The sequence below is a fragment of the Ursus arctos genome, unplaced genomic scaffold (genome assembly GCF_023065955.2).
Source record: "Ursus arctos isolate Adak ecotype North America unplaced genomic scaffold, UrsArc2.0 scaffold_4, whole genome shotgun sequence".
Lineage (NCBI taxonomy): Eukaryota > Metazoa > Chordata > Mammalia > Carnivora > Ursidae > Ursus > Ursus arctos.
Window position 1 is genome coordinate 52,133,359 of NW_026623056.1, and position 25,908 is coordinate 52,159,266.

Sequence of the window (25,908 nt, forward strand, 5' to 3'; positions counted from 1 at the left end):
TGGGATAAATGTGTCCCTTTTACAATTAATTTCATAAAGAAGTCACCATTTCAACTCAACCACATTAAGATACTCACGTGTTTCTCTGCTCCTTGAGAAGTTCTGTAAAGTGGGTTTGTTACAACTAAATCTGACACCTTCATTCAACAGGTAGCAGCTGCAGTCAGGCAGGGACCCACCTTTGACAAGTGCCTTCTAAGTACTTGTGAATTTATTGATCTGCACCTTTAGCCTGCACTAAAATTATAGATAATAATTTTCCATGCATGCATATCCTCTATAATTTTAGAATTAATTTTAATAAAATATTGATATGTAAGTAGAGTTTTAAAATGAACAAAACAAAGGGTGTTTATAGCTCATTGAACTGTTGCCCGAAGGTAGCTCTTTGTTATTTCTGCTCATTATCAAATATCAACATTTTCCAGTTGAGATGGCATACTTTGGCTGATGTCATCATGGATGCACACTTTTTCTGGCATTCTTATTGCACTTTTAAATCATGACACTGGTTGTTTGCAGTATGTGTGTTTTTCAGATTATCAGGAAAACTCTTGAGGTATTCTTTTGTGCCCCTACCGATAATCTAGAAGGAATTATTTTTCCCCTTGTAGGAATAAAAATATGATCTAATATATTGACAATATCTGACAAAGAGCTGAGGCCTAATATCAAGGCTTACATAAGAAATACTACTTGTTCTTTTTTGTGATTTCATACATATTATCTTTACTCACGTCTCTGTATTGTCAGTACCCAGCTCATGGTAACAATCTAATATATCTAAAAATCAGTAAATGGTTTTGATTCATTGTTACACAAAGTATGCACAAAAATAGAAATCTAAGTTTTAGATGGGTGAAGCACTTTGACCAGCTAGTCAGGATTTCAATCTAGGTCTTTTGCTCTGTTAAATTTATTGTTACTCTAAATTTTCATCCTTATTACACTAAAGTGGAGAAATACCGGGTTTATAAAACCAATTAATATAACTCTAATATAGATCCTTTCACTATTTAATGAATAAATATAATATATTCTATAATATTAAGATTTACATAAATTCTCTGTTGAATTATTTTTTCCCCCAGGAACAATCTCTTTCATGGGATAATTTGAATGTAGCAAAGGAAAAACTCAGAAGTAACTTATTAAGAATTTATCATTCTTAGCTTTCAAAGTGTGTTTATCAAGTCGTTAGTTGCTTTCATATTCAGAAGCCTATTGATACAGAGAACTAGACAGGTGGTTCTGTTACATAAACTTCAGTCAGAGCAGAATCTGCCCTGATCCCCTTTTCTCTCAAACACAGTTTGTTACATTGAAAAGCATATGAATACAAAGTATATAAGAGAACAGTTATTCGCAAATCTTGGTAGTAATCTGGTATGCTTTAGTTACCTCCCAGTGATTAAGAAGAACAAAGTAAGAATGACGAGGAGAGTAAATCCCCCAACAGCTGCAGTGGCTATCACGAGAATCTGTCCCTGTTCTGCTGCCATGTCAGAAGCTGAAACACAAATACAAAATTAGAATTTCCCTGGGTGACATTTCACACCAAAATTATTTCACAACTTATTATATGCTTGAAATATGGTAATGGACACCAAAAATCCCTGTAATATTTGCCTTTATTTGGCACACAGGATGCAAACTTAAAATAAGGGCTGAGGATCGAGGTCATAACCCATGACATAACCCTTTCTCCTTTTCCACAAAAATACCAATAGAATAGATGAATTCTTAGTATCCCACATTTTAGGATTAAGTATTTGTTGCAAATTTAAATCAGCAGATGGACTTAAAGGATTTTGTTTATATAACTGCTAACTTATTTCCTTAAACACTTTAATCAACAGACTAGGCTTTACCCACTGTTTTGGTGTCTATTTTTAAAAAGTGGAAAAACTATTGCATAATTCGCTTAAGAATGAGCTTTTTTATATTTCATGGAGCTTAATTCAAACACTAAAGTTAAGAATTCACACTCTACAGCACAAGCGTGTAAGTTCTTAGATGTCTAGCAGTAATTTAAAAACTAACATTTGAAAGCTTCCTTTTTTGAAGAAAAGACTAGATAACATATGGTAACAACATATTAATTCTCTCATTGACAAAACTGTATCTAAACCTGTATTGGATGCATGTTTCACTACTTCCCAGGAATCTTTTAAAATACATTAGTTCAATGAATTCATTAGCACTTATTTTGTGTATTACTGAACTTTTAGTCAGATATATTTTTTATTGAATGGGATATGAACTATTGCTTAGGAACAGAGGTGAGAAAACTGAGGCCCAAAGAAGGTAAAGAACTTGCCCAACTTCACACATGACCATCACCAGAATTCAAGCTTCCAATTTATGTTTCATTTCTCTTATGAAGAATTCAGTTAATTATCAATATTCTAAAATATTGAGTCAATCAGTCCCTTTAATATCCTTTAGCTAGAATAAATGTTGATTTTTATTTTGATTACTGTAAAAATCTATTAATCAAAGCATTTATACACAGAAAACTGAACCAAAGAAAGAATATAACATTATTCCAACATTATAACCAAAGAAACAATATAACTGAAAAACATTTAATTCTCTAACATAACATTTATTAAACTTGGCTACTTTAAGACTTTCACGGAAGTAGATCTTCTTCTGGGAATCAAGTATGCAGTATACTATGTGCAAATTTATAACCAGAGTAATAACTTCCTCAATAAAAATGACCTATCTACTAGAAAATATCTGAACATTAAAAGCTATTGTTGAGTAAGAAACCAGTTACAGCATTTAAGAGGCTTTTTGAGAAACCCACATGTAAATAAAATCAAAAATCATTTATGTTCAGTTTTCAGTAAGGGATTTATTAAACCTTGGAATTAGATTTTAGTCACTATGATTTAATTAAGATATACTCAGGCATCTATTTCTTTTAGCTTATAATCTGCGCAGATACAAGTTGAAGAGTTGCATCTTATCCAATAAATAATGTGCTGAAGATTTTTTTTATTAGGTCCTCAATGAATTTCCTAATCTTCAAAATAGCACTGATATTGTGGGAATTAATGCGTGCTCTAAAATGTCACATTTTCACACTGAAAATTATTGAATAACAAATTAAATGGAATAGATATTACAGAAAACAACACTAACTTTTTGAAGATAAAGAAGATGGCATTTAAAAAGAAAACGTTTACTTAGCAACTGCTGTATTTGTAAAATATATAATATAGTTCAAGAGTTTTAAAATTGGAGCCCATATTTTCACAATAGCCAGGTAGCAAATGATTTATTGGGACTGTATATTCAAAGTGCAGATAGAGGAGAAGATCATGTAACTGGGTCTTTTGAAAATCAGATTACTTTGTTACAGAACACGGTGTTGTTTAACTTAAATAATTACTTAGCAAACTGCCAGTTTTACTAATATATCTTCTTTTTCACACTTGTAATTACATATTTATGAACTTTGCTTCAATTAAAATTTTAATTGAATAACAGAATATTAAGTTGTGACACTTTGAAAAATGCATATGCCTGTATAATTGTTTCTTAACTTCTGGACCAGAAATCCTAAACACTGTTCTTTGGAGATTAACATACAGTTGACCCTTGAACAACACAAGTTTGAACTGCATGGGTCCACTTATATGCACAATTCTTTTTTTAATAATACAGTATGGTATTGTAAGTGCATTTTCTATTATGATTTTCTTAACATTTTCTTTTCTCTAGCTTACTTTACTGTAAGAATACAGTATATAATACATATAACATACAAAATATGTGTTAATTGACTATGTTATTGGTAAGGTTTCTGGTCAACAGTAGGCTATTAGTAATTTTGGGGGAGTCAAAAGTTATATGTGGATTTTTGACTGAATGGGGCAGTGGGAAGGATTGGTGTCCCTAACCCTCATGTTGTTTAATGCTCAACTGTATAGAAATATATAAGTCATTTGAAAATAAGAGCATATAAGGTGATGCCCTATTATACTGGGAGTAAAATGCCATGGGTTATGGGGCTGGGATGATTATGAAAACATTAGGAACATCATCATCATCAACAGCAACCACTATTTGTTTCATACTAAACTGTTCTTGAGAATTATGCTTAGTACTTCAAATTCAGTATCAAATTATTCTGCACAATGGTCTTAACAGGTAGGTACTACTATTAGTACTAGTTTAAGTGGTTATATTATTTGTCTAAGGTCACACTTCTTGTTCACAGGAAAGCTGGCAATCCAATCCAATTTGCTAGGCTCCAGGCCCATGCTATTGCCAGTATTTTATATGACCATTTTCACTAACAGAACAAATGGCTAGATCCAGTGCTTTTATGGGTCCTCAATCTATTTTGCTTGACCTTGGTGTCAGGTCTGTAAAATGAGAATGTTGAATTAAATGTCTTTGTCACAACCTTTCAGAGCAATTTTACTATGATATTGTGTTAACCATAAAGGCTACAAATATTGGAAAGAATAAGATTTGCCAGATGAAAATAAGAGGGACACTCATGATCTGTGCTGCAGCTCTTGGTCCTTAATGGGGATAATTTCTGCCCTCTTGTCATAATAATGTTGGCCAGTCACCAAGTTCTGACTATCTCAGGATGAAGGCTATAGTCCTTAACTTTGTTCACAAGGCTCTCTACAAATGGCTCTAAATTTGTATTTCCAGATTAATATCTTATCATTCTCTAACTATGCTGAATTTATTCCAATTGCTTAAAAGAGAATGCCAAACTCTCATCCATGGCCAATTCCTAGTCACCCCTCCTACATGAACATCACATCATTTGGGCAGATTTCTCTGATTGTTTAGATTTGATTAGGTCCCCAGACTTATGTTCCCACAGAGCCTTGTACTACCTCTACCAATAAATTTCAATCATGTTTTATTGAAAGAACTTCTTCTGTAATCTTTATTTTTTAATTAGACTACAAATTCCATGAGGGTAGGGATTTTATTATTCACTATTGTATCTATAGTTAAGTTGAATGATGACATCTCCACTACCCCTCTCCTTGCCCCTACAGAAAAAGAGAGAGAGAGATGGAGAGAGGGAGAGAATTTGTAGGTGCAAGTAAGTTAAGGATCAGTCATCCTGTATTAGCTGGGTGGAACCAAATCCAATGACAAATGTCTCATATAAGGAGACAAAAAAGAAGACAAAGAAGAGAAGTCCATGTAAAGACAGAGGCAGAGACTGTGGAGTTATGCAGCCACAAGGCAAGGAATGCCTGGAGCCACCAGGACCTAGAAGACGCAAGGAAGGATTCTCTCCTAGAGCCTTAGGAAGGGGTAGGCTTCTGGACTCCATAACTGCGAGAGAATAAATTTCTGCTGTGTGTGTCATTTATGACAGCAGCTCTAGGAAACTAATACAGTATTCAGCCTATAAGGCCTGATACATAGTAGTAGCTCAATAAATGTTTGAGGGAATGGACTGAATGATGGTTTGCACTGGGTGATTCTGGTTAAAGAAAAAAAAAAGTTAGGTTAACCTAGGGTAATCCATATCCTCACCTTCCACTTGAGATAGGTAAAGATTTACCCTGAAGGTAGCTATATGTATGTGAAGTAAGTCTACCCAACATGATTTTAATCAGAAGAATCCAATTATTCTGTATGCTTGGAGATAATACTTTCCAGAAGGCAGAAGCTGCTCGAAGTACAGACTTCTACATGTGATCAACTTAAGTTGATTAAGCTTAGAAATGTGAATCTAAGGTTAAGAATTCATCAGTTCCGGGGCACCTGGGTGGCTCAGTCTGTTAAGCGGCTGCCTTGGGCTCAGGTCATGATCCCAGGGTCCTGGGGTTGAGCTCCGCATCGGGCTCCCTGCTTAGCGGGGAGTCTGTTTCTCCCTCGGCCTCTGCCCCTGCTTGTTCGTTCTCTCCCTCTCTGTCGAATAAATTAATAAAATCTTAAAAAAAAAAGAAAAAAAGAATGCATCAGTTCCTTCAACAAATATTTACTGAGCACCTATTACATCGCAGACACTGAAATAAACACTGGAGTTTCAGTGATGAACAAAAAAGACCATTACTGCCCTCCTGGATTTACAGTTCATGGGAAAGATAGACAATGAACAAATAATTACAAGTGTAAGAACTGTTTACAAAAGGTATACATGGGGGTTGCTCTGGAAAAAGAATAAGCAGCCCCTAGCAATGAATCAACAGAGTGGCACTGATTCTTGGACTATGTGAGAATTATGGTGCCAACCCCTGCAGTCGAAAATCACTGTATATCTTTTGATTCCCCTCAAATTTAACTACTGTTGAGTAGTAATAGCTGATTGGAAGCCTTTGCCAATAACATAAACAATTGATTAACACGTGTTGTGTGTTATACTATATGTATTATATACTATATTCTTATAATAAATTAGGCTAGAGAAAAGAATATGTTATTAAGAAAATCATAAGGAAGAGAAAATACATTTATAGTACTGTAAAAAATATGCATATGGGCAGTGCTCACAGTGGTCCTGTGAACCTGTCTTGCTTGGACAATGTTTGGACAGAACAGACCCAGGACATCCCTTCTTCCAGCCTCCAGCCACCCTCCAAACTTGGAACCATAATCTCAGCTATCATCTGCCTCTGGGATCTGCCAACACCATTTTTAGAGCTTATTTCCTTCTTGCTGATCAACCATGAACTCCCAGGTTCATCAGAATTATGCCACCGAGCTGGACGCTGCTGCCGCCCACTTGGTCAACACGCGTCTGCAGGCCTCCTGCACCTACCTCTCTTCGGGCTTCCATCTCCCCCTCCATAATGCCTCTTGAGGGCGTCGGCGCCTTCTTCTGTGAGGCGGCTGAGGAGAAGCCGGAGGGCGGTGAGGAAGGGCTCTTGAAGATGCAAAACTAGCGGGGAAGGTCACACCCTCTTCCAGGACAGGAAGAAACTGTCCCAAGATGAGGAGGTAAAACCCTGGACGCCATAGAAGCCGCTATGGTCCCGGGAAGAACCTGAACCAGGCGATCCGAGATCTGCCTGCCCGGCGTTTCGCCTCACAAACTCCCCTGTCTCTGCGACTTCCTGTAGAACCACTTCCTGGATGAGGAGGTGAAACTCATCAAGAAGATGGCAACCACCTGACTAACCTCCACAGGCCGGCTGGCTCCAGGCTGGGCTAGGCCAGTATCTCTTTAAAAGCCTCATGCGCGGGACACCTGGGGTGCTAGGTCGGTTGAGTGCCTTCAACTCAGGTCCTCTGATCGAGTCCCGCCTGGAGCTCTCTGCTGCGTGGGAGCCTGCTTCTCCCTCTCCCTGCTGCTCCCCCTGCTTGTACTCTCTCACTCTGTCAAAAAAAAAAAAAAAAAAAAAAAAAAGGCTCATGTGCAACTATGAGCCTCTGGAGCCCAGTGGCAGTGATGTCAGGGCTTCTGCCTGAACCTCTCCCTGTAGCAACTATGCAGCATTTTAACCACTCTTGAGCCTTGTGCCAAGTCTTGGACCAAGTGAAAACAATAAAACTTTCGCAGGAAAAAAAAATTAAAATCAAATCAAATCTGTGCGTAAGTGGACCTGCACAGTTCAAACCTGTGTTATTCAAGGGTCAACTACATGTGTTAAGAGAAGGAGGAAGAGGAGGAGGAAGAAAGGAGGAGAAAGAGGAGGACTTGTTCCTTGGTTAGAGGTCTCAAGAACCTGATTTATTTAAGTAGACACTTAGACAAAAAAACCATAAAATCATCTATCTACCAAATGGATTCCAGAAAAGTACAGTATAGTTGCAAATTCTCCTGTCATGCATGAAAACTTGTCTGTTAGCACCATTTGTCATTTTTCAACCCTAAAAAGATTATTTCTAATTAGTTTTGTAGGAGAAAATGAATATCATTTACTCATGTAAATAACGTCCTAGAGAGCAAACCTGTGCTTAAAAAAAAGAAATAATGACATCCAGGTAAGAAATGAAATTTATTTGCGACTAGTTGATTGGAAATGTCCCTTCGCTTAATGGAATAAGGTTGTAGTCTTGGAAAAATACAAGTATATTAAAATAATTATTTCACTGTATGGTTTGAAAAAAGACACACTTCCTGGGGCGCCTGGGTGGCACAGCGGTTAAAGCGTCTGCCTTCGGCTCAGGGCGTGATCCCGGCATATGGGATCGAGCCCCACATCAGGCTCCTCTGCTATGAGCCTGCTTCTTCCTCTCCCACTCCCCCTGCTTGTGTTCCCTCTCTCGCTGGCTGTCTCTATCTCTGTCGAATAAATAAATAAAATCTTAAAAAAAAAAAAAAAGAAAAAAGACACACTTCCTTAAGAGGAAGCAATTATCCAAAAAGAGATGCAAAATTGTTCCTGAACAAGAGCTTAGCACCTAGCCAATGCTTGGCGTAAGTCAGGATGCCATTGTAAGTGAGGTTTACTTTAGCTGTTTCTATTTAAAGAGAAAAAAAAAAGTGAGGTTCTTTACTTGGAATCCAAATACTTCTAAAAAATAGATTTAAAAAATAAATTTCATGTCTTTAGGAAAATATGAGAGAAAAGCAATTTGGCTATTTTTAACCAAAGAATTTTCTTCTACTGAGACATGATTTTGTCTCTCTGTAATCAAGATTATTCTAGTTTATATTTACACTTCAAAGTAAAATCTGTTATTTGTATGCTGTGTCATTTTCTGTGGAATAGCTTTTAAAGTTAACTCTTTTCTATTATGAACATCTTTTTAAAGTTATTGAAGACAGCAGTTACATGATTTTTTTTTTTTTTTGAGTAAAGTTTTTTTCAAATGCTGCCTGGGGAAATAAATGGTGGTATATATTGTTTTATATTTACATGTTTTACTTATGACTCCCAATTCTTGATGAAATGTCAAAATTTCAAGTGATATTATCTCACCATTTCACCAAAATGATTTTCTAAAGCACAGCAGAAATCTCAAAAATGTAATGGATTGACAGTACCCAGTTAATTAATCTTAAGGTTTACTGACAGACCATACAGGAAATCCTTAGCATTTTTTTTTTATTTTCAGGAAAAAAAAAAATTCCCCTTTTAGGTCATATACTGTAATCAGGATTGGCTTAACCTTATGAAATGAGGTACTTATATAAAGATTTAGCAATATATAAAGGAGACTAATCTGTAAAACCTCAACACTATATGGTTATATAGACATATGAGTATGACATATGAGTGAAAGCTGAGGGTACATTTCTCCTAGATAAACATAATCTTGTGATTTTGTAGATGATGCTGTTACTCTCTTGGCTACCTGGACTTGAAATGTGCAGTCATCTCTGATTCTACCTTTCCCTACAACTTCACGTCCAGAATCAAATCTTTATCATGTCTGACATTATCTTGTGTTTATTACCACGGCACAGCCTCATTTCAGGCTTCATACTCACATGATTAGGCTATGTTTATGTTTTTCTATTCAATTGGCTTTCTATAGTATTTCTTCCCAATCCATCTCACATGATGTGGCCACAGGATTATTCTTCAAAATAATATTTAAAAATATTCAGAGTCTTCCCCAGTGCCTAGGGGGTCAAATCATCCCACCGCAGTGGGGACACCATTCTTAGAGAACTCCAGACCTGACACCTTGGACTCAGCCCTCCCATGATTCTCTCCTTGGCCTTCAGGTTAATCATCAATTCTGTCGTTCCTACATTTTAAGTATTTCTTAGATAGATCCCCGTTCTCTCCTGTTCCCGCAGCTATTCAGATACTCATCACATGTATTTGAATTCAGCTAGATGGCAACTTCATTTATGTGGAAGGCAGAGGAACAATAACAAGATGGACCAAAAGAGCCTCTGAAGAGACATTTGACAGAGATTCACATACTAAAGAACGCGTAGTTTACTCCATAAAACAGGTCTGATGCCTCACACTATTACTTCAGACCTGTTCATTGATTGCCAAGTTCACAAAACAGTAGAGTAACAGTAAATTAAGTAAATGGAGGCCAGGGGTGAGATATCTAAAGAGAAGGAATGGAATGGAAGTGCACACTGCTGGGCTGACTGCCAGAAGAACTGGGAAAACTGAAAATCTGACATAAGATTCCAAAATATACACTATTCTGGAGTCATGAAGTTAGGATCAAACATCCCTGTAAAATTCAGGGAGCGTAGAAGGACTCACTATGTTATAACTCCAAACATTAATATGATCATACAAGGTCAATTACAAAATGCTGAATTACATTCAAGATATTTTATTTAACAGGCCAAGAGTCTGTGGATGAATGACTACAAAACAATGTCTCTGCAAAATATTTTAAAATAATAAAAATAGTGCTTTTAAGGCCAAACTTTTGTCTGAAAACTTTAACTGTCAAAAAAGATTCAATGTCTGAGGATTTCAGGGGTTTTTGGCTCATTTCAACTATCCTATAAGCTTCTTGAGGGCAGAAATAATATCTCTCAACTTTCTATATCACATGGGATTAGTAGAGTGCCTTACACAATCTAGGAATTAATAAATATTCATGAAGAAGAGCTAAGGAACACACTCTAGATATAAGGATTAAATGTCCCTGGCTAAAGAAGAGTTTTCATATATGATGTATTTGGAAACGTTCCTGTTTAAAAATGTTCTAGTTATACAAACGACCCCTTACACATTTGTACTTTGGTATTTAATATGTGCAGAGATAAATTAATAGAAAATACTGTGAGTTAAGATTTCTTATTCAAATACCCCTGCTTAGGCTTTGAATGAAGTAAGTATTTAAAGGAAGAGTATTGCCATGGTATTGTATTAGCATGTTTCTTTTACATTCATTCAATATTTGATGCCATTTACCAATAGGAAAAATACTTCTAAGATGAGAGAGAGAGAGAGAGAGAGAGAGAGAGAGAGAGGCAGAGGCAAGAGATTCTCTGTTCCACTCAAGTAAACCAGTTACTAAATTCTCAGTTGGACGGAAAAAAAAAAGCCTCATGGATCATATCTACCGAAGTAGGGACCCTTAGCTGGGATTATACTTTTTCAGAAAGTGATTTCACTGCTGTATTTTCCTCCTCTGGTCTGCCAGTTCTCCAGAAACAATGCAATTCAGTACATCAAACTGTGGCTACATTGGGACAGAGAAGATTTCAAGATTCACTCTTCTTGATGACCTTAATTTACTTGTCAGATAAAAATGCCAAATGACACAGGGATAATTGGAAAATGTGAGTTTGGTACAACTTGATGGAGAGGCAGAGCAGAGGCAGGTAGTGCAGCATGAAACACATTTTGTTTTGTTTGAAAGATTCTTGTGTGCATTGATAAACGGTCAAGATGCCTTGACAGGCAGGCTTCAGGTGACAAAGAACAAAGAGAAGTGATTGAGGCATTTAAACACCTGGAACTACTGTTAACATTCTAAATGTCAAGGATTTAATTTGTAATCTTTTATATTTCATACTGTTACTTGAAGTTGAGATAGGTCTTTGATAACATATTTTGCAACTGAAACACTTACTCCTTTATACATGCATATTTCATCTCTTTTTTTTCTTTTTAAGATCCAGTGTAGAATAGAATTTCCTTACAAATTTCACAAATTCCCTGGACCCAATGATGTTCAATTTCAAACGACATTCAACATGCACCATAATATTAACAGTATTTGCATATTGGTAGGCATATATATATATATATAATATTAATAGTGAGTATTTGCATATTGGTAGTCATATATATATATATATATACACACACACACACTTGAGGTTATAGCTTCTCTATGTAACATTTAGTGTGGCTTGAGGTAAATGGCTTTGTAATTAAATGTATAGTCCTTAGAGATCACAAATTTCTTAAGGCTTATAAACTCAAAGATTTCTTTAGAATCTATTCTTCATAGAAAAATATGTAAAGAAAATAATCCTGATTAAAAGCACACATTAAACTGAGGGTTGCTGGAGGGGTGGTGGGTGGGGGAATGGGATAACTGGGTGATGGGCATTAAGGAGGGCATGTGATGTGATGAGCACTGGGTGTTATATGCAACTGATGAGTTACTGAACTCTACATCTGAAACAAATGCTGTATAATATGTTGCTAATGGAATTTAAATAAAAAAGTTAGAAAAATAAACAAAAGCACACATTGATTATTTAGAAAAGTTTTAGAAAGTTTCTTGAGTGAATTCTCATTCATCAAAAACAACAAAACTAGTAATCATTTAGAATGTGCTAAACACTGTGATATAGGGACTAGGGAGACAAAGAAAACCAAATAAGCCTGGTTTCCTATCCTCATAGTAGTTTTTCTTTAGTGAGGGTGACACTCAAACCTTAACTGTAATATAGTGAAACTGTTGCTAAATGGAGGCATGTGTGAGGGTCCTGAGGGAAGAGCAGGAGCATGATAATCTTGACAGAAAGAAGGGAAGGAATGCTTAAAAAGGAGTGATTCTTAAGCCAAATCTGAAAGAATCAGAAAAAATTTGCAAGTAACCAAAATGATAAGTAGATATTTGACATTACGTATATATGGAGACATGAAACAGCACATCTTCTTGGAGTTTTTTACATGCACTTTGAGGCAGAATAGGAACAAGAGCTATAGGCTAGGAAGGTGGAGAGAATGGATCATGAATATTCAGTGACATCAGTCAGCACGCTTATGTTTTTCTCAGGAGTGGAGTAGATGGAGATGAGAGTTTACTCAAAATTGCAATTTTTAATATGGGAAGAAACTGCCAGAAGATAGATCCAACGGAGGAGGAAAAAAAACAAAAAAACAAAACAAAATGAAACAAAAAACAGAACTGAGATTAAGAAAGTACTGAGGCCATGTTTGGAGAGCTTGGATTTGGCCTGAATCTCACATGACTCCTTGAGCTTGCAGTTACATAAAGTAATAAAGTCCCACTTTTCATCAAACCAGTGGGGTTTTTGTCACTTCAAATTGAGAGTCCTACTTAATAAAATGAAACAAAGAGGAGAAAATTTGGCTGTAAAGGTCCATATGCATATCCTATAATGAGGGGAGGGAGGATAAGTGGGTCTTTATATTTCCAAATTAGCTACTAATAACTTCTCATTGAGTTAGATGTTTTTAATCTCCATTTACTATTTAAAATTTTTTCTATGTTGAACACAGCCTTCTGAGTCCATTTGCCTCAATAACTGGATAGATGAGATTGGAAGAGTAAAGCAAAAATGGGGTGTGTGGGCATTACCTTGATAAAACAACCTTTCTTTATGCAAAGAATACCAAATGTTCTGCTTGGAGAGACCCCATTTTCTTTTTCTTTAATTGACTGATTGGTGAGGAGAGAAATTAGTTCTGTGGACCTCACGTATTGATCTAATAAAAACTGCATGATTGTAAAAACAAACAGACCAAAAATAAAAACAAATGAACAGACATTTCTGGTGACGTTAGCTAGACAGCATGTTACAATCAGATTGTGGAAGAATCTGCCCAATTTAAACCCATCTAATTATAAACTCATTGCCACCAAATCTGGAGCTAAACAAATTCCTGTGAAGACCTTTGCTTAACCTTGACAGTTAATGACAAAACAGATTTGAGGCTACAGTTGTCTCTTACGTGGCTTCAGTAGAAGTCTACAGAAGCACCAAACCAACAACATTGGTGGTGGAGGGCAATTTCTCTTAGCTTTATGGACCCAAGCACAGTGCTCCAAATACATGAGATCACTGGCATCCAACAGGGACCTGCTACTCCCTATGCCAAAACTCATTTGATTATCCCCTGAAAGTGAATAAGTTCTAAAGGAAGTTCTTGGGTCATTGTTTGAAACTGTTTGAAGCCTGCAAACTATTTACCTCAACTTCTAACTGATCGCCGCAATCAAGTCTGCAGAGATTCAAAGACAGCCAACCTGCTGTCCCACAAAACTATGACTCCATCAATTTTTTTAATGTTCCCTCTATTATTTATGTTATGCTTTCCCTTGAACTATGCATGAAGTCTCCAAGTTAAATGTTTTGTATTAGAAGGAAGAGGGTTTTAGGCACAATAGTATCCTACAACTTACTGCTATTATTTTCAAGAAATAAGATTGTTTGCTTTGCCTGTTGATCTTTCACTAAATTTTGGGTTCATTGCCCAGGGAATCAAGTTAACTCAAAAGGGAGGCTTAGTATTGTGATTCTGAAAATGTGGAGTAAATACCCCTAAAGAAATAAAACTGAAGCGGAAAAATTTCCTGACACACCCATTCACAATTTCATGTTATATAAAACAGTACTGTGTTTTATTTATTCATCTTTTACACTAATATTTTCATGATACGATATTGATTATAGGCAAACTGGGCATGTGTCATCTTGTTAGAAAGATATGCCTTTTCCTATATGCTGATGATATGGGTTTAATATTCAACAACTAGAACTGATTTCTGGATACAAATAATTCTGCCATCCTACTGCTGCCAGAAGGGATTGCATGTCATCAACTTTATCAAAACTAAAATTATTTTCTTTGGCTCACAAAAGGTGATTGATCAAAACTTTACAAAACAAGACAACCTATTCCATTTTGTATGAGCATACTTTTTCCACAGCTTATCCTAGAAAGCATGCTGCAAAACTATGCAGTTCAATATAACGTTTTCCATGGGAGCATTACTCCTCGGGTTTCTTTTTGATGACTTAGAACACCTGCTTTGAAAATTTTCCAGGCCAGAATCATCTTTTTTCACAGTATCCAGTGGTGTGGAACTCTGGGCTTTCAATCCAGAGTATGCCTAATTGTTGGAGCAAATTCAACTCTGCTTCGTAAAGACAATCTTTGCTTTGTTTCCAACCCATTTCAGTGCAGATGGAAGAATGGGCAAGAATATTGGTTGGGTATCTTGCCTTTAACAGTGGAAAGATTTCTGTATTTCTTCACCTTATTTTTAAAGCATTTGTACCATCTAACATTATGAAAATAGAGAAATTACATTCTAAGCTCTCTTTAAAGACTAACGTCAAAATTCTTTGTAAGTTTCCTCCGAGGTATCTGTTCAGCCCTGTCTCTGAAAACGGCCTCTGCCTCCACAGCGGGGTCCTGCAAAATTGTCCTCTCTGTCTCTGCTCCCTACTCACATGAATTGGATTAGGAATGGAGACCTGATTCATATTGGGCCCAAACATGATCTCTCTTTCCAGAATTTGGAATTAGGATTCACGGTCAGTTTGGTGGTTTTGGTGTATGGTAGGAATAAACGGGAGGTGTGAATTTGCAAGCCACGAAACAGAGATGTATTTTCCTAAATGAACATATACACAGGTAAAACTAGTCCTAGGAGAGAGAAATGGAAATAAGTGGCTGTGCGGACTAAAAAAAGACTAGTCGCCTTTCATTTCAAGAGTTTTCTAGTTTCTGTTTCAGTTCCTCTTGAAGCCTACCCATGTTTACTCCCCAGGTTTCCATGGTGGCCCTGTCTGGGACATTCTTAAATCTCTTTTTGCTGAAACTAGCTCATGATATATTTGATACCTGCAATCAAATGGCCTTAGGGTCTCCTGATTTTTAATTTCTGATCAAAGAACAAATATTTAGAAAATAAAGAGTGATTCCTTTTCATTCGCTTCCCAGGTATATTAGCTCTTTTGAAGTCTGTATGCAAGGAATCATATTAAGTAACCTTCCTCCCTCATCTCATTCACAGCATGGAAATCTCCTTCCATCAGTGACACTTTACCTTGGGTCTGCTTCTATCAAAGGTTGGGTCACAAAAGACCACATTAAAAAAACACACTGTTGCATTTGTTGAAAAAACTCTGCTTGAGGCCATTATCTTCAAATTCCTCCTCTGTCTTTCCTACAACATTTCTGCTTCATATCACAAGAGCATGAGGACTTCTCTATTCTCTGGCTGCTTCTAGAAATCTCAGAGACAGAGATAATGTACATGTGGTGCACCTCTAGTAATACTCCTCAAAATGAGATTCTGTTCCCCCTCGTTTTTATGGATCACATTTTCTACTTCTAGTTCTAATTTAGTAAATGTTTTGTAAATGTGTTTTAGACCGCCTCAACCATTTTTAGGGAAAAGAGAAATGCAAATAAAAGTCAACATTCTTCTGTTTAGTTAATCAGACTTTCTGAGAAGGCATCTCTATAAAAATTAAGGGCAATTTAGGTAAGTTAGCATATATACGGAAAAATCATGCTACTTACTGCTTAAAGCATTTAGCTTTCTTCCTAGAACATGAAACTTGACTGTACTTGTAATACTCTCTCATCTCCAGTAATAGGTATCAATGACTTAGATTAGCTGTATGTATGTTTGGGCATGTTCTGTTAAACAAAATTCTTGATTAAATAATTCTGGATGATTAACAAAAACTGTAATAGAGGTCATTTCTATCGCCTTTTAAAACATGAGAAGAATTTCCAAATTCCACATACTTACTGGCTTGACTAATTCATGTGTTACATTCCTTATTTTGGCGGTGGTGGGGGTAGGGGTAATGGAGGTTCACACATCTAGCTTCAAGGGAGGTTTCCTACGCTGCTTCTCTTTTGATATTAACAAAAGGTATTTTTCTAATTGTTTTTGTTTTCCAAACTGAGCTTTGCTATCTTTCACCTGTCCTGATGCCCCAATTTCCACAATATAAGCTACTGGAAGTCTTAAGGTAAAGGTGCATATAAAACTCCTTTAACTATCTTCACAGTCATGGACCCCCATCTCCCCTCCTGTATGTAAGTCCTTGTGCCTTAGAGGCATAGGTCACTGATCAATGTAAAGGTACAATTACCCCATCAATCTCTTATGTACTCACTTTTCACCTTCCTTTCCAGAAAAGAATTTCTCCCTCCATCTTAAGCAGTAAGAGCACTTGAAAAATGATGACAGAGACACAGTCTCATGTACAGAAGTTTGTGGGTTTTTTTAATTAAAATTCATTAAATTTATCTTACCTCAAGGGTAATGGTAGAGTATGATTATGAATGATATACTTTTACAATGCTTAAAAATATTGCTAAAATCAAGCAAACAGCCATTGTAAAGGTACATAACTTAAAAAAAATCATTGGGGGGTGGGGCGCCTGGGTGGCTCAGTTGGTTGAGCATCTGACTCTTGATTTCATCTTGGATCATGATCTCAGGGTCATGGCACTGAACCCTGTGTTGGGCTCACTCTGTGCTCAGCTCAGAGTCTGTCCCTCTCCCTCTGCTTCTTCCCCCACCCCCAACTCAGCATGCTCTCTGTCAAGTAAATAAATAAAGTCTTCAAAAAAATCTCCATGGGTATTAACTGGGTATCTTTACATGTTTTTGTTTAACTCAATTTGAAATCTATCATCCCAGTGGACATTTGAGCAGGACGAGAGGGAGAAAAATGACAAAAAGCTCGCTCGTTTTAAAATGGTGCTGCTTCTTTGACGGATAAATACAAACAGTGAGAAGTGATTTGGAAGGACTCAAAAGGCATTTTGAATGCTGCAGTACAGAATGTGACATAAAAAAGAAGAATGTGCTAAAGGCAATTAGATAACTCAAAGTCTCCCTGTTCTCACTTGTTTGTCTGCTGGGCAACTTGGATTAATTTGGGAAAGAATGGACGAGCCCTCTTTCCAGTCATTATGCAAGGTAAAAATGTGTCTATAAAAGTTCAAATATTCTCAAACCTGTATCTGTTCCATAATTTGAAAAAATAAAATCCTTCCTCAAACAAGATATTCCGTGATTATTACTTACAGAACTTACAGTATAACTAATACCTATTCTGAGCTGAAATATAATTTTCAATAAACAGCTAAATTTTCTTTGGACTGCTTATTTCTGCGTAAGGAAATCACTTATTTATTTATTTAATTAAAAAATTATTGTGGGATAGGTTGCTGGGGGTCATTTCTACTTGAAAACTGCGAATTCCACGGCAAGTCCCTAAGGAAGTTTTCTTTCTAGAATTACATTTTTTTTCCTTTTCTAAAAATTTTTTCTTTCTTCCTTATGAAATGAGTAGTAGCTGATTTATAGCACAGGCTCATACAAAAAATCATAATGGACCCAATACAGGATTGACTCTCCCTTAGAAGGATAGTCATTATTCTAACAAACACTTCTGGAGTGCTCACATGTGCCATCTGCAGTTCTAAATATGTCACATGTATTTTAGGATCTACTTTATAGATGAAGAAACTGAGGCACAGAAAGTTTAATTAACTTGCCTTGGTTACATGGATAGAAGAGGCAGAACCAAAATTTAAGTACAGATAGTCTATTCCAGAGTTGCAGTTTCTAACCTTTATGCTCTATTGTCTGTTGGTGTGGAAATCTTTCATGATTCAAGTATTCAAAAGAAAAGTGGCCCAACCCATACATAGTCTGATTACCACAGAAACAGGAGGGACAGTGGTTCTGGGTCCACAAGGTGATGTTGCTGGAATGGGACTGAGGAGACTCCCTGACTTGCAAACTGTGCTGGTTAAGCTCTGGTATCTCAGAAGTTCAAGTGAGGAGCTACCTTGTCCACCACTCCAGGGCTTAGGCACTGGGAGGGCAACTCATCTGGGGACTCCCACTCACCCTTATATGTCACCTGTAAAAATTAAACAAAAACTGACACCAAGACTAGGCTAAGGTAAGGTAATGTAATGCGCATGACAAGTAAATGTCAAAGGGAAGAATCAGAATGACGTGATTGCTATAGAAGAGTGTCTAGATGCAAGAAGATAAGAATATTGTTTCATTCTCTAAATATAATTTTGAAATTTCTAGAATGGAATTTTAGGGCTGAAAATTAATACCAATAATGTCAGTATTGATACTCAACATTTCTGAGCCCTAACCACACAAGTACTCGATATTCTGCTAAGTACTTCACATGCATTGAACCCATGCATACTCACAAGAACACTAGAAAGTAGATGGTATTCTTTTTTTTTTTTTTTTTAAGATTTTATTTACTTATTCGACAGAGATAGAGACAGCCAGCGAGAGAGGGAACACAAGCAGGGGGAGTGGGAGAGGAAGAAGCAGGCTCATAGCGGAGGAGCCTGATGTGGGGCTGGATCCCATAACGCCGGGATCACGCCCTGAGCCGAAGGCAGACGCTTAACCGCTGTGCCACCCAGGCGCCCCAGTAGGTGGTATTCTTATCTGTACTTTTTCTGATGTGGAAACTGAGGCGTAGAGTAGTTAGCTGACTTGTACAGAGGTAGTGATAGGGTCAAAATCTAAATCCAGCGTTAAGTCCAAAGCTTGAACTTTTAACTAAAATTCACTAGTTTTCTTTAGCTCTCTATTTATCTGTGAAGTATCTGCCAAGTTGAATTGCACAAATCAGCTGCTATCATGAAAAATTTCCTTGTTCTTTCTGCTTATTTATATCCTCCCTTTTCTTCAAGGCCAAGGTTAAGGCCCTCCTCCACAAAGTGTTTGCCAGCTGCCTAGCTCATAGCAATAATTCAAATTATAGTGATAGTTAACATTTAAGGATAACATTAGGAGATAGGCACTCCCTATCCTCCTTCTCAGCTTTACTCTTGTCCAGAGCATCTCTCATCACCTGTCTTAGGGGACGTTTCCTGGGGGACAGATTCTGCAGTGCAGATTTGCAGGTAGCAGGTAAGGAGTGACCTCAGGAGTGACCTCAGCATGGACAGGTTGGGAAGTGAGGGGAACAGAAATAGGAAAATGGAGCAGTTGAACTGCCATGTGGTAGCTACAAAGACCTCTGCAGATCTCAAGGGCTGAGATGACCCTTCACAGCTGTCTTGAATTGAACATTGGGACTCATCTTTGCACCTCACAATGACCAGACTTGGATTCTGCCCACCTCTGGAAGGAGGAAATGACTCTGGGGAATGCAGCTTCTTTTGGACAGAGGCAACCTCTGGAAAGGAATTCGGCCAGGAGCCTTTGGCAGGCAGCACACCCACTAGCTAAGAGATTAAGTAAATGCCTGGGTCCTGAAGGAGAGGTCTAGGTAACACACCAGAGCTCTGCATCACTTAACATTCTAAATATTTCACTCATTGCTTGCTTATTGTCTCCCTCCTCTCTCGAACATAAACTCTAGGACAGGACACCAAGGATCTTTGTCTATTTCTGCTATATCCACAGCACGTAGAACAGTAGTTAGTACAGAGTGTGTTTTCACGGATATTCTTTGAATAAATTAGTGTACAAACAAATAAATAAAGTTCCAGTTTTCTGATAAGGAAACCAAAGCTTACATAGACTAAATGGCCTTCCTTAAGTCCTAATACCTAGGAAGTGGCAGAGCTTGGTCTGGCCCAAATCCTTAACCTTTCACTCAGAAGTTCTCCATTTTTAGAGCAAGGGTAGCTCATTTAGCACATTCCCTTTATTTTATTGATGAGAAACTAATGTCTAGAGTGGAGAATGGTCATGAGCCAAGATACAAAGTCTTACATTGCCTTTACCAATTAGACGAACCAACCAAGTAACCTAGCCAAAGATAATTCCATGAGAGCCTTGTGTGGCATATTAGTCTTGGTGTCTAACTTTGCTTTGCTAACATATCACCTTTATGATATCTAGATTCATGAAGTTTTCCAGATAACTTAATTTCCAGAACATCTGCGACTGACCAACTTTCGATGAAAGTTTGGCATGAGATGGCTCACCTCCAGTTTTCTCAGGAGGCTCTAGTGAGCAGGTCATAATTCACTGTGTCTTGAAAGTCCAGAGACCAAATATGAACTGTCAAGGAGAAATATGCAGGCTTACATGCTGGCAGAGAGCAAGCATGTGTTAGAATTTAAATTGATAATTCCCAAGGTTCCAGCACCTTCAGTAGGTGAATTCTAAAGCTAAAATAGTCTCTAGGGATTTTGGAAGTTATGACAGCTATAGCAGTGACAATGAAGAAGATATTTGGAAGGTTTTATTTTTAGTGTGGCTAAAATGAAGGTGAGAAAATTAGATGTGTTAGCAATGGCACCAGAGAAGCTATGGGAAGTTCATTTTGATTGGCTTGCCTGTCTCCAAACTACAGATAAAGGGAAGAAAAATGAAAACTCCGGAAGGTTTCAGCCTCCTGGCATTGCATGGCCCTTGCCTATCTATGACTCCAGCCACATGTCTTGTATTTTCTGTACCAAGATCACACCCTCAACACTCCTTACCTCTGTTGAAGCCGCTGGTTCTCTAACTAGAGAGTGCCTCAGAATCCCCTGGAGGGCTTGTTCAAACCGAATGCTGTGCTCACCCCCACAGTTTCTGATTCAGCAGGTATATGGTCAAGTCTGAAAATCTGTATTTCTAACATTTTCTCAGGTGTTGCTGCTGATTTTGGCTTAAGGCCCACATTTTGAAAACCATGGTTCTAGCCACACTAAAATTCTTTCAGTTACTAGAAGGGTCCATACTTTCATTCGTATACCTGCACACATGAGAGAACAGAAGCTCCCCAATTCTCTTATCTTACCCCCCACCTCACCCTCCACCCGCCTCACTAGCAAGGCCAAGTTTTATTTAACTTTAAAGTTTCCTTAAGATATCACATCTTTTTGGAAGCTTTCCTTGACATAAGTTTGTCTGGGTTTTTCTCCTCGTGCTCCCCAAAATGTCACGTACAACCTCGTAACCTTGTTTAATTTTCTGAACCTCTCACAAGCTTTTGTGAAAGTTGGGAACAAATCTACTCTTTTTATCTTTGAGTCCACAGCACCTCCTTTTATATCTGGCCTCTGGGTTAGTACTTTTAAACCAAGTGAAAGAGTGAATGAATAAATTGAACAATTAAACATTCTGCTTGCTTTAGCTTTTGCTGCTTCCTTTCCCATGCTCTTCACTTTCTCTCTCATTACGTCAAATTTAGAAACAAACTTTGTATCAGATTTAGAAATACACTCTTTTACTGCCAAGGATAACAACTTAAGCAACAATACTGAAGACACTGTCAATTTCATTTCGTCATCGCAAAATGAGAATAGAAGAGTGCATGAATGCAGAATATATGTATTACATGAATGTATGTATGTATAAATATGTATGCTAAATTCAGTAAGCAATATTGCACTGTTAATTGTTTACAGAAATGCTGAAAATGACTGTTGAAAAAAACCATTTAGTCTGCTTTCTGGTTTTGTATCCAGCAAATAAAAGATTTATTTACTTTAAAAATAACTATAGTGCAAGAGCATTTTATAAAGGATGCTCAGTTTTCCAAAAGCGTAAGAGAATATGAAATTCAGTTTGTTGTGAATCAGCTATTTTATATCTGGTGGTAAAGTTGCCATATTCTGCTACTTTGCCTATCTTCACAGTGCGGGAATGTGCTCACGCATGTCATGCTCGGGTGTGTGCACACACAGCTCCATCTTTTAAAGGGCTCCTGCTATTTGGCCAAGAATTCTTGTTATTTAACTTAAATTCACTGAACTACTGTTTCCCTTGAAAAAGTAAAGTGTAATGCAAATACTTAAGCTGTTCCTTAATTCCTCAAACAAGGTTTGGTAGAGCTGGCTGGGTTTATTTTGTAAACATCTGTCCATTCAGTATTGTGACTTCACAGCGAGGTACAGCAAAAACGGACGTCTTGCACTGAGTTAATACAAATTTAAAAGATGCTACATTAGATAATTTAAACTTATTTTTTATTGCATCCTGGTACTATACAAATAGAAAAACTCAAATTATGCCTTTACGTTTTAACATAGGCAGATAATATTTAGTATTTATATATTTTATATAAAATGCTTTTCACCCTCCTTGGACAGTTTGACAACTCTTTCATTCAACTCTCAAGTTTTTTAGCTTTAAAAATGATGGCTTACCATATGGATAGAATTCCATTGGGAAGTAGGAAATCAAGCTGTAAAAGAAAGCAAGCCCTGTGCTGTGTCATCCTTGCAGTCTGGGATTTCCTAAAGGACAATTTCATCCCAGCATCAGGTGTTTCTGCCCTCTCCCTGTAAGAACCACAGCTATGTATCACCACTGGGCATCATTCCACAGCTAGCTACAACTGCCCCCACCCCATGCTTTAGAATACCATTCCAGAAGTAGCTACTGAGGTGCGCTTGGGTGGCTCAGTCATTAAGCATCTACCTTCAGCTCAGGTCATGATCCCATGGTCCTGGGATCGAGCCCCACATCGGGCTCCCTGCTCAGCTGGAAGCCTGCTTCTCCCTCTCCCACTCCCCTGCTTGTGTTCCCTCTCTCGCTGTACCTCTCTCTGTCAAATAAATAAAATCTTAAAAAAAAAAAAAAAAAGAAGTAGCTACTGAATAGCACAGTACTCCTTATCCTGTCTCGGGCAGAGTACATAGTGGTGCAACAGATGGAAGTAGGAGGTCAGCCATAATTAAGAATCCCACCAGCAGTTCTCGATACGCTATATGCAGTTATATTAAGAGATTAGGTTTTCTTGACTTTGCCCTTAATGCTTTCCTAACCACTAGAATATGACATTTAAAAAAGCCACTTCAAATACAAATCAATAAAGCTGATTTGTGTAGTCTGAAGAATGGCTGTAATTCTTCATGTATTATATAGGGAATATATTTTTCAGTAAATGTGAAGTGATCTGAAATGTCTAAGGAACATTTTTGCTTTCTAGAAGAACTTAAGGTTGTAAAGTCAAATACTTGGCAGAAAAATTCAGGCAATTTATATGATAGCTGATAGAAAAAAAAATCCATGTCCTCTCAAATCAAGTCAAATTAAAATTAGACTTTGAGGATGGCATATAGAGGAAACTCTGTTAGAAGAGTCTCTGGTGTGGCTTAGTGGTGAGCTTCTTGAAGACAGAGAATGTTTGTTATTTACCTTTGTTTTTTTTTTTTCCCTCCATCTTTATTGAGGTATAGCTGACAAATAAAAATTGTGTATACTTATGGTGTACAATGTGATGTTTGGATACAAGCATACACTGGGAAATGATCACCACAATCAAGCTAATTAATATATCCAGCACCTCACGTAGTTACTGTGCATGTGTGTGTGTGTGTGTGTGTGTGTGTGTGTGTTAAGAACATTTAAGATCTACTCTCCTAGAAAATTTCAAATACACAATACAGTACCATTAACTATAGTCACCCTGCTACATTAATAATGTATCTTCAGAACTTGTTTATCTTGCATAACTGACATTTTGTATCGTTTGACCAGCATTCAGCATACTGTAATTAATATATATGCACAAAAACATAAGAAACTGAAAATATATAGATAATAAAATGCATGTAATTTGTTTGAAATAACAGATGCATGTTAATTGAGTATTTACTGGGTAACATCAACTTATTTGATATTCACTAAAAGCTTTCTATGTGTCAGCAAAGCAATATAAGAGACACAAAAATGAGTAAGAAATGGTTCCTGATCTCAAAAAACCTCACAAAACTTCCAGTCAAAGGATGCTGGCTGATATCCCAAAGAAATCATATTTTTGTATATGTTGCTGTAGGTTATTGGCTTAAAATAAATCTATATTCTGTTTTTAGAAATAGATCCACTGTTACTTTATAGTTCCCTTTTTGATATGAAACAAATTGTAACACTGCATGTTAATATGCACACTGTATAATTTCTAAGTACCTGTTAATAGTTAATGATTTTTTCCAGTCCATTTAGTGAAGTTATGATGAATATTTTTTGTATTGGAAACTTCGGTCTGTCTTACAGTACGTGAGCCTGGTTCCCGTCATTTAAAGTCTTTATTTGATCAAGGCAAAACAGAAGCAAAATAACTTTTTTTTTTTTAATCAAAATCTTGTTAAAAGGAGAATTCCATTTTCTATGCAAATAATTACTCTTCATCAAGTCCCTGCTCATGTAAGGTAAATCAGACTAAGAATATTATTTTGTTCCTTTAGAGTTATACTTGGTCTACCATGTGTGCATTAGTCTAGAAATCTGTATTAAAACACACATAGCTCTCTGAACTTGATGTATGGTCATTTATATATAATTATAGTCTTCTGAAAATCTGTGTTTATATTCAAACACACATTATGATAGGGAAGAATATAACTGGTTAAGGGAGGGTGAAGAATTGGAGGCAAGAATAAAAAATAATCATGTAGGAAATCAGAGGTAATGACCAAGCTGAATAAGAAAAGTAAGAACACTGAATGGGTATAAAGGGAGCTCAGTCCTAATTCTGAGCGTTAATATGAAAAACACAATCCCCATATTATATAATATAGCCATAATATGCCCATTCCAACGCTCACTAGCTATGGGAATGTGGTAAGTTACCAAGCTTCTTTGTGTTTCGGTTTCCTGATCCATAAAATGGCCATGATAATAGTATCTACTTCAAAGATGAGTAGCTACAAAGAATAGAATAGTGCTTGGAAAATAATTAGAACTCAATAAATATTATCTGATAGAATCTCAATGTTAGAAGTTACATTAAACTTATATCACAACCTCCTAAACAAAGCAAGGATTTCCTTTATGATATGCAGAATAAGTATCCAGCTAGTTTCAGCACAAATTCTTATCATGAGAGGCATTCATTACCTCATAAGGTATGCCAGTTTATAGTTGGATAACCTAACTGCTAGAAAATTCTTCTTTCCTACTGACGTTTGCGTTTAGATAGTATGGTTGCCAACATTGAAACTGTGCTATTGATTGGGGGAAAAAAGTGTTCTATTGATTGGAGATTATTTCAAATTAAAATCTTACATATTGGAATTCATCCTCCTTTGGGTAGACTCATAAATATGAAATCTGCCTCTTGCTTGATTAATTAACTTTTTTATTACTCCACCAGGGTCAGCCGGTCCTCTTTCTGCTTCATGCTTCACCATTAATAACCGTCCCCAAATTTCTGGCTGCTGTTAATAATGATGCTAATTTCATCCTAAGTAATTGAAGCAGTACAGATTGGGCTTCAACCAACAGACCAGATCAAACATAATAGAGACTTTTTTTAAAACATAATAGAGATTTTTTTAAAAAGGAAGCCTAAGGAAGAAAATATGTTGCACAACAACAAAAATATCATTTAACTCTACTTAAAGCGCCCTCAATTTT

General features: G+C 36.8%; 1 protein-coding gene across 1 annotated transcript in view; it reads right to left on the reverse strand.

Annotated features, from left to right (window-relative positions):
• The window catches only part of EPHA6 (EPH receptor A6), an 815,563-nt gene that overhangs the window by 231,425 nt on the left and 558,230 nt on the right, over positions 1 to 25,908 (reverse strand). The window contains exon 8 of the mRNA XM_026491624.4: positions 1,402 to 1,510. Coding sequence (XP_026347409.1) covers positions 1,402 to 1,510 — 109 coding nt within the window. The remainder of the gene's footprint in view (positions 1 to 1,401; positions 1,511 to 25,908) is intronic.